Source organism: Pungitius pungitius, chromosome 1, assembly GCF_949316345.1.
Source record: "Pungitius pungitius chromosome 1, fPunPun2.1, whole genome shotgun sequence".
Lineage (NCBI taxonomy): Eukaryota > Metazoa > Chordata > Actinopteri > Perciformes > Gasterosteidae > Pungitius > Pungitius pungitius.
This window is the reverse complement of record NC_084900.1, coordinates 15629298-15638575: the sequence shown is the minus strand read 5'-3', so window position 1 is coordinate 15638575 and position 9278 is coordinate 15629298. Positions and strand designations below refer to the sequence as shown.

Below are 9278 nucleotides of genomic sequence, written 5' to 3'. Positions count from 1 at the left end.
GAGACTCAAGTCATATTTCATACGTAATTGTTTATTTCGTTAATAGCGTGAGGCCTCAGAGACTGGAATGCCGATACAGGAGCTCAGCCATTATTACATGTTTTATATCTTTATCGGTGTGAGGTAGAAATGTGGGGTCGTGACAAACTTGAGCAAAACATGAACGTTGTTTCTCCTCGTTTGAAGAGAAGCATCGTACACGAGCAGAAAACCAGAGTACATTTACACAGTATAAAAACCAAACCATCGGACACGCCGTCCACGGAGCCCAGGTTTTATGATCCAATCTCCTCATGGTTAATTTTTTAAAGCCACAACATTTAAATTAACATTTTTTTTCATACAGCATTTAATAAAATGCACTTAAGCAACTTCTTCATGCACTGCAATGCACTATAAAATTGATAACAACGCCCCTTATTAGGGCAGACAGAGACAAGATTATAAAACCCGGCCTAAAAACATCATGCACTCATTTTAATGAAACTACATGTACAAAGGTTATTTCACAACAGTCTGCGTGGGTTTTAAACCCTAGAATATTACAAGTGACATATATATATATTTTTTTTTACATGATCCTTGTTGACCTCTTAACATTCCCCTTCTCATTCACGTCGCTCCGTTAAACGAGAGGAAATTCTACTTAATATGTTTTAAAACCGGTTATAAACCTCCCGAAAAGTACTTTAAGTACACTTAGTATGCGACAGGCAAATATGTTCACAACGCATTTAAATATTTTAGAAAAGAAACATACAAAACACAAACTTTTAGTCAGCGTGAAGACAGAAGCTGATTGATGTGCAGTTAGCGGAGTACAAACACACGTACGCAATAATTCTTTAAGACAATCTCTCTCCCTCCTTGAAAGGAATAAATGATGAATACACATATAAAATGCAGAAGCTGGTGGGACAGACGGAAATAACATAGAAGTGATTGTCGTAAAGGGGCAAGTAATGAGGCGATTGCACGGGTTACTATAGCAACATATCCATGATAATGTACCTGAACATGAAAACATCACAGCTAAAGTCTCTGGGATGATTCTGCATTAAAAAAAAGAAAGAAGGAAAGACGAGACGTGCTCAGTTTAACTGGCTGATTTGGCTAAGGACAGTTCGTGAAAGCGAGTTAGAGTGAGAACTGGGATGTTGTAATGCACTGTGTGGAAGAAGAATGCCATGAATGCCAGTTATTATGAATACAGATTAATGATGAAGTTATTGAGGTTTGACATTGTTTTCATACCTGATCAGAGTTCTCATTCCTACCAGTATTTAAATGTATTTAAAGTAAAAACTGTACATTAATGTCTCAGGATGCAATAAAAGAGAGAAGAATGTTGGAAGCGTGTTTCGATGCGTTTTGATTGATATTCAGTCGTACTGCCCTTAGCTTCTGTGAAAGGCCAGATCCTCAATTTAACGCCACAGCCACTAAAACACCTGTTTTCCACGTGCCAATATTAATTACCAAATACAGACAAAAACAGCTAAGAAGTACACTTTAAAATAAAGTACTCAGATTCAATATTTTGACTTTTAAAATCTCACTTCCACGTACAAGACGTCTTTTTGAACTTGTTGATACACCTCATCGGTTACCTGCAAACTAACGTTTAGTCACGTGATCAACATGAGTGCATGGGAAGGCCTAGAAAAGGCCGCAACAATTAAAAAGGCTTATTTCGCATTGATACGTAATTTGCTTGAAGTGCCGTTAAGACATTGAAGGAGACGAGCCCAGTCTCTTCCATTCAGTCTACAGACACAAATCCAAGATGGCCGCACCGCCTCAACTGCAGAGAATATTCCGTCTGTCCTCCCGGCGTCTCAGTCCCAGATAACGTCAATCTGCCGAGGATTCCTGAATGACTTCTCACCGTTAAAAAAGAACCAAGGGGCCGCTGCAGGATTCCGCGGTGAAACCCCCATAGAGTACCTAGAGATGGAGTACCTGAAGCTGGGGTGGCGTCACTCTCCGGGGTCGCAGTCCTGGCTGTTGTACTCGGCCGTCTCCATCTTGAGGATGTACGGAATGATGCTGTCAATGGAGACGTTACCAATCAGGCCGGTGAAGAAGAGCTCCTCCGTGATGGCCGAGTTCATGAGGCGCAGGGCAGGGAGACGAGTCAGGATGCGGGTCAACCTGGGGACACGAGGAGAGGACAGCTCACCCCAAAGCCGTCTCAGTGTTTCGTCTTTGGTTGAAAATGAGGCTGTCACTTTTCCAGAGATTGCTTTCTACGACGTGTTGATTGAAGCTCTAATGAATACGACAGAAACAAACTCATAGGTTCCCCTGTGAAGGAGTCCGATCCAACATCCTGTCCTCTGTGAGTATGTCAGTGAGAGGGGGGGAGGACAGGAGGAGGTGTGATGTACCTGTAGGTGTCGTCTGGGTAGCTTTTCTGCACGTAGTCCTGCAGCTCCATCAAGGCTTTCTCCTGGAACTTCTCAATCTGCCCGCTGCTGTCCACACCTGGATGATCTGTCACACACACACACGCACAAACACACGTTATTCATTGTAATCGATTTCCTCTTCCTTGTAATTTGAACTACAATTAATGACTCGTATTGTCAACTCGATCAAAGCAGACTCACCTGGGCTGAACAGCACTATTGCTTTCAGGTAGGCGTATTCGTAGCGGTCAGTTTCCAGCCTCGTCATGCTGTTACAGAACTCCTGGAACTTCCATATGTGCTCCATCACCTGCTTCACCCTCTCCCCTGAAACTTTGTCTGGGGGAGAAGAAAATGTTCCAGGTAACAAGGTTCATAAATTACTATTTGACGCTGAATGATTTACTAATTGAACATCATGCTGTATTGAAGCTCGATATTGAGACCATGTTTATAATGTTTTCTGAGGGAATAAATGAAGAGAGAATTAGTCATTTTCTCTTAGACAGAGCGCCCCCTGGTGGCCATTAGAGATAGTGTTTGTTTCCCCTGAAAGTGCTGCTGCGATATCACAGTCACAAAAATGGGAACGGACATGAGGTCACGGTGACCTTTGACCACCAAAATCAGTCTCATCAGTCTTATTATCACTTTTATTTTGAATTTGTCACAGTGCCTTCATCCTCATCACCCGCATCTAGATTCCATCGCTCCTGAATGAGTCATCACACACGCCACGTTAAAAACTCGATTCGATTGTGTGTGTTTGTCCTACTGAGAGGTGGTGCCGAGGTCTGTGGTCCGTACCGTCCTGGATGCTGCTCTGGAGGTGGTTGATGATGGCAGCGAGGATGGTCGACAGGTTCATCTCGTGAGCGCACTGAGCGAGGCCCAGAGTGAACAGCTCATTCCAGCATGCTCGCACCAAACTGGTGTCCGCCTCCTGACTGGCGGCGACGCAGGGCGGGAGAAGTAGAAGTGTGAGCGCGACGGCAGCATCACGGCGCAATGCGAGGCGTGTCAAACGCATTCTTACCCGAGAGCTGAGAAGGCCGGGATGGAGCGCGCCCAGTGCATGGAGAGAAAGAGCAGCCTGGAGGCCGACTCACAGATGTAGTGCACATTCAGATACTCAGGCATGGGGCTGGGCATGGTCAGCTGCACCGACAAGGAAAGACCAGAGAGGACATATGAGACAAACTTATTGTTGACATGAAACTAACAACATACAAGGAGAAGAAACACAAACAGTTTCAGTGTATTTAGTATTTTCACCGGAGCTGAAGCCCTTTTCCCCTCTATTTTTCATTCTTTGCCCCTTTCTAAATAAATATTCTCCAGTCCTCATATGACTCCTAGCATCTATGCTAACCTCTGTGTTGTTTTGAGCCTGTGAAGACGGGATTCTGTGCGATCCTGTGATCATGTGACAACGGTGAGCACCTCCCCTCCCGGGTAAACCACGACTGCACCCACCCTGAAGCCGACATGGCTGTCTGTGAGCAGTGGCCCCTCCACCTCAATGATGGGGGTCTCCTGGTCTCGACCAATCAGCTGGATGGTTGTTCCGCCGACGCACTGCGTCTTCTCCGCCGGACTCGGCCCGACAGCAACGTCAGGCGGGTTGAAAACTTTGGCCAGTGTGTCGAAGGCACTGTGACACACACACACGCACATTTAAACAGAAATCCTCGCCAATACAAATACAGATGTGCCTGAAATAGATGTGCATGCTTGATTTGAAAGAATCCCTAAGGGGGCCACCAGTGATTGCCACCCGGTGCACTGAGCGTGCTCGCTGACCGTGTTATCTCGCTGGCTGATTGCTCCTCATGCTGGCTGTCCGAGGTATCCCCATTGATTAGATTCTCTCTTAGCGAGTCGCTCAGGTTGGCCAGTGACGTCACCACGTTGGCCAGTGTCCCCAAGTCCCCCTGGTTAGGGTCCATCTGCAGACACATGCTTTGGATGAAGCCCTGTCCTGGACTGCTGTGATGTAAAACTGGGCCTCATACATTCTTTCCATTGTTGGCCAAGTGGGGGTGCCGTGCTTACACAGAGTGTAAACATCATGTTCTGGCAGACAGAGCCTAAAATGTGCTGCAGTTGACACAAACAGATGTTGCGTTAATCGTAACAGCTGTACCTTTGTGTCGGTGGCCAGCAGCAAAGTCCCATCGCTCTGGATGACCGGCTGCTGGATGTTAACCAGCATGCCCTGGTCCAGCAGGCTGGACCTGCACACGACAACGCAGAGCTTCATCGACAACAGCGCCAACAGCTGAGCCTGAGGTGTGTCCGCGGGTCTGAGCCGCACTCACCTGGAGCCGTCCGTCTCCGTGTCCGAGACGAAGGTCGGCGTGGCGATGAGCGGGCTGTTTAGGTCCTTGCGGATGTAGATCTTTTGGGTGGAGGCGGCGCAGTTGGCGTGGTGCCTCTCTCTGGGTGTCACGTCGACGGGCTTCCTCTCGCTCTGGACAGCTGAGAGCAGACGCAAAAAGGGAACCGTTACTACGGTTACGGGCCAATGGCAGGCGAGAAAAACAAATGTTTTTTTTAATTTTCAAAAGTTGCAGATACCTTCACAGCACCTCATTTGTTTGTGGCAGTTTGTGTCTACGTGTCGGACTCGGATGCAAACTCACAGTCGGTCTTCATCCCCATGTTAAGGCATTTCTTCAAGCGACAGAACTGGCAGCGGTTGCGATGGTGCTTGTTGATGACGCAGTCTTGCTTACTGCGGCAGCTGTACGTCAGGTGCTTCCTCACGCTGCGCTTGAAGAAGCCTTTACATCCCTCGCAGCTGACCGCTCCGTAGTGGCGGCCTGAGGGCAGAACAAGAGAAGTGGTCAGACGGCGGGAGTCACTGTGCAGCTGAAATGTACCGTCGGATCGGGCAGGAGCCGGGAGTCAAACACACAAAGATCCGTCACATCAGCATGTCGGGGTTACCTGAGGCCTTGTCCCCGCACACCACGCAGTACTCCACCGACTGAGGCCGGTTCAAGTCCCCCGACTGGCCCAGCAGCCGTTCCATCGACACCGGATCTGTGACGATCTGGAGAGCAAAGTCAAGTACAAGATGTTGTGCCTTAAACCAAAACCCTTTTTGGTCCAAGATACTGTCAATGGTATCATCAATATGAGCCGTGGGTGTCTGCACCTGTATCCTTCCTGGCATCAGGCTGTCTGCAGCGGTGAAGATGAGGTGCTTGGTGTTGCGGCTGTCCGGTGAGGCCAGGATGACCTTGCCTGCCCCCGAGCTGTCAGCCGTGGTCAGAATGAACTGCTGCTTGGGAGCGCTGGACGGCTTCATGGCCGTCACTACCTGACCTGTCTGCTGGTCAGTTACAATCTGATGGCGGTAGGAGACGGAAGAGGGGGACGGGAGGAGAGAGGTGGTGAGTGACGAGGGACACGTCACACGCCGTAACCTCAACTAAGCTCGTCAGTGTCACATTCTCTTAAGACAAGTGACATGGAGGGGGGGGGCAGCGGTTACCTGTATGCGCTGTGGTGGTGCGGCGGGCTCGGCGGAGACGACCTGAAAGCGACGTGGCGACTCGCTCATCGTGGAGTCTGAAGGAGAGGATGACACCCACCATTCTTAAAAACACACGTTCCCAAGCTAAGTAACCAGCTCCGTGCGAGGCGTTTCATCATACAACACTGAAATAAAGCAGCATCCGCCACGCACGCACGGACGGACAAGTGGTGGCAGCCCAGTGTTCTACGCTTCCTGTGGGACAACTGGGACTGCCAGCAAAACAGTAGGTCATGAAAGTCCCCGTCTGCACGCTCACCTCTGCCTCGTGCTCAGAGTCCACTTCCTGCTGAGAGAGCAGATTGAGGTTGGCGGTCATGATGATGTAAGGTCATTAGTGAGGTCTGTTTGGAAAGATGCCACAGATTATCAACCACAAAAGGTGCAGGTCAAAGCTACACCAACAGAACGTTGTGCTCGCTGATCATTGAGGACGGAAATACAGAGATGTATCTGTTTTAGAGGTGATATTCCTCTCTGATTTATGTGACTGATCTGACCCGTCTGATTTCTCTCCATTGTTTTTAAATTGTGAAAATCATTGGGTGTCACAAAAAACGTTTGCAGGTGACATCATTAAAAAAAAAATCAAATCAAATCAGAAATATATACGTTGTGTCATTGACAGGAGGTTTCCACATGTAGCCTAATATTTAATCTTAGCTAAACCCTTTGTCTGACTTATCCAGCAAGGCAGGGATGTTACCTGACATCTTAAATCCGAAGGAGACATCCCAACTGCTTTGCCTCCCTTTTTTCATCTAAGAGACATGTCGCTTTTTTGATACTAATTAAAGTCAGATATTTTGACTGTGAAAAACGTGTTTGATGGCACCAGGAGTCCCTAAAAAGCCAAGCAAACAAATGCTGTGATCCCAGTGCATTAAACAAAAACATTAAATTTACATTTAAATGTAACAAACCAAATATTAAGTGCAGCCATTTTAAAAAAAAACGACATCAAATGTGAGTGGCTGGAATGCATTTGGGCATTGTCTATTATCTTTTTGGTTTGTAATTATAGGAAGAGCACACAACACGACAGCACGATGGAGCACCGTGATTGACTGGGCCTGCAGGGGCTCCATCTGCTCGCACCGAAGGGTGGAGCTCGCCGCCTCGCGCCCTGCACCGGTTGGCCTGACGGAGCGCGCGTCACAACACCGGAGACAAAAATGGACTAATTCTGGCAGGCCGCCAATCACACCGGAGGGACGAATCTTGTGATCAATATCTCGGAAAGCAAATTCTCTGTACAGTCTGAAGATGACATCCTGGTGGTAAATGTAAAGAAAATGAAACAAAACACACGCAGCGCTGTTGAATAAAGTAACGCACGTAACGAGGAGGTGAAAAGGCCGCGCTCATCTGCTGCGGATGTAGCTTTCCTACGTTAGCCAACGTTAGCCGTTTCTAGCTAGCTTCTTTAACACAAGAAAACGCATTTAGCGGCTGCAGCCGAGCCCCCCCCCAACCCGAGTTTGTCATCCCTTCGGGGTTGTTTCAGGGTCGAGTCGGACAGTAGTGTCACGGGCGAATAATTAGTATAACCGTTTATTAAGCATATCGGGGCAGTCGAGGCACCGCCCCGGCGTTTCGCGGTCCTTTCCCGGGACCGGAGCTGCCAGGATCCGGGAAGGAAGCGGAGCTCCGCATCGACTAGCTAACAAGCTAACAGGAGGAATTAGCTTCGCTCTTTTATCATCCGGTGTCTCAACAGAGCTTTGTGCGGTTTTCGATCTGGGACCGCGACTTACCTCCGGGGAACAACGCACACCGACTTTGTGCCCTCCGCTATTTTATAAAATAGTTGTTTTGGTTTTTCTTCTGTTAAAGGTCATAGTTCGTGACCCCGCACCGCCCGCGCGTTGATGATGGCTGAGTTTTTTTTTCTTTTTACTCCTTCCTCTCACATCCCCACGCGCCCCCCCCCCCAGCCGGACAGCAATGACGTCATCGTGTCTTACTGGCTAAGGTCCGTTATAAAATTAACATTAACTTGCTATTATTAAGAATACTATTAATTATATTATTAAATCATTATTTCTCATCAGATCTAATTCAATGATATACGATGACATAACGATTGAACATTTTGAGAACCACTATACTATATTATTACTATTATTATTAGTATTACAGAATAATAAGGCTAAGAAAATAAGGGAAGTATCCTCATACCAGGGCCAGGCACTTGAAACTGTACCCTTTAGAAGTCCAATTTTTAGAGATTTATATTGTTGGCTTATTAACATTGCAAAATTTGCAGAGTGCTACAACATACACAAATAACCGTTGTCTGTTGTGCCATGCACGTTTCCAGAGAGTGACCTATAAGCGAGTATAAGTGTTCCAGTATATTGTCAATGTTTGTTTCAGTACGAACAGAAGCCATAATGTATATAATATTTGTGAATGTAAGTGATAAGAAAACACAAATGGTTAAATGGTTGCTGTGTTTTAAAGGAGCAGACACATGTCATTTTTTGTGAAAAACAGATTCCCTTTTATCTCCAGATTTTCCAGACATGTTTTCTTAAAGAATAATGGATAATGTGTTTGTGGTAACAAATCTGTCTTTCAACAAAATACAAATAAATTACAATAAATGCAACACAGAATAAACAAATGACTCCCTTTTTTACTCCTGTTTACATACGACCATAAAAGGTAACACAAGTGTTGCAGAGCAGAAGTGACTCTGTGAGATTGATTGATTGACGTGTCGGATTCCTCTCATCAACCAACTCGGGGGGATCTTGAATCCCAACATGACTTTGGTTGTGCAGTGGAGAATAACTTCTTATTTACCTGCATTTACATGTGGCCATCTCGTATTTTATGGAAATGTGACGATCCAATCTCTGCAAAATAAAAAAGGTACCTCAAAATGTCCACCAGATGTCGCTCCGCCCCGCTGGGTGTGATGCTCCCTGATTCACAAGAACCGTGTAGTGATCATTAACAAAGCGAGATATTCTCGTTTTTCCCCCTGCGTGGATTCACGGTTGTCATGTGATTATATAATTGCCTAAAGCGCATCGACCGTTTTGGTTCGATCCCTTGTACAGAGAGTAGATGCTTCGCCATTCTTTGCCCCCTATTATCGGAACGTGGATCTTGTAGCTCGAACGAATGAAGGTGCCCCATTTCGGTCCGCGATTCATTTGAATATGTAAACGTTGCTATCACGTACATGCAGGGCAGGAAAAGCCAATACCGATCTTGGTGTTCAATGCGGGGATTGTTTGCTACAGCACATCCTCATCTTGATGACACGACCCCCCCCCCCTCACCTCCCCTCGACCGACTCATTTGCGCAG

General features: G+C 46.8%; 1 protein-coding gene across 6 annotated transcripts; it reads right to left on the bottom strand.

Moving 5' to 3' along the window:
* Window positions 1-10: 10 nt before the first annotated feature.
* Window positions 11-9191, bottom strand: nr2c2 (nuclear receptor subfamily 2, group C, member 2). Of its 6 annotated transcripts, none has more exons than XM_037478281.2 (15): window positions 8840-9191; window positions 6215-6299; window positions 5914-5990; window positions 5575-5766; window positions 5364-5469; window positions 5057-5236; window positions 4733-4892; window positions 4558-4648; window positions 4215-4360; window positions 3888-4065; window positions 3448-3569; window positions 3219-3358; window positions 2613-2750; window positions 2391-2496; window positions 11-2154 (listed from the first exon to the last, which is right to left on the bottom strand). In XM_037478281.2, the coding sequence occupies exons 3-15, from the start codon at window positions 5980-5982 to the stop codon at window positions 1980-1982; spliced, it is 1803 nt and encodes a 600-aa protein (XP_037334178.2). In that variant the 5' UTR covers window positions 5983-5990; window positions 6215-6299; window positions 8840-9191; the 3' UTR covers window positions 11-1979. The 6 variants fall into 6 exon arrangements, with proteins under 6 accessions (XP_037334178.2, XP_037334174.2, XP_037334179.2 ...); XM_037478277.2 differs by lacking the exon at window positions 8840-9191 and adding an exon at window positions 7713-7881; XM_037478282.2 differs by lacking the exon at window positions 8840-9191 and adding an exon at window positions 7507-7698.
* Window positions 9192-9278: the final 87 nt, after the last annotated feature.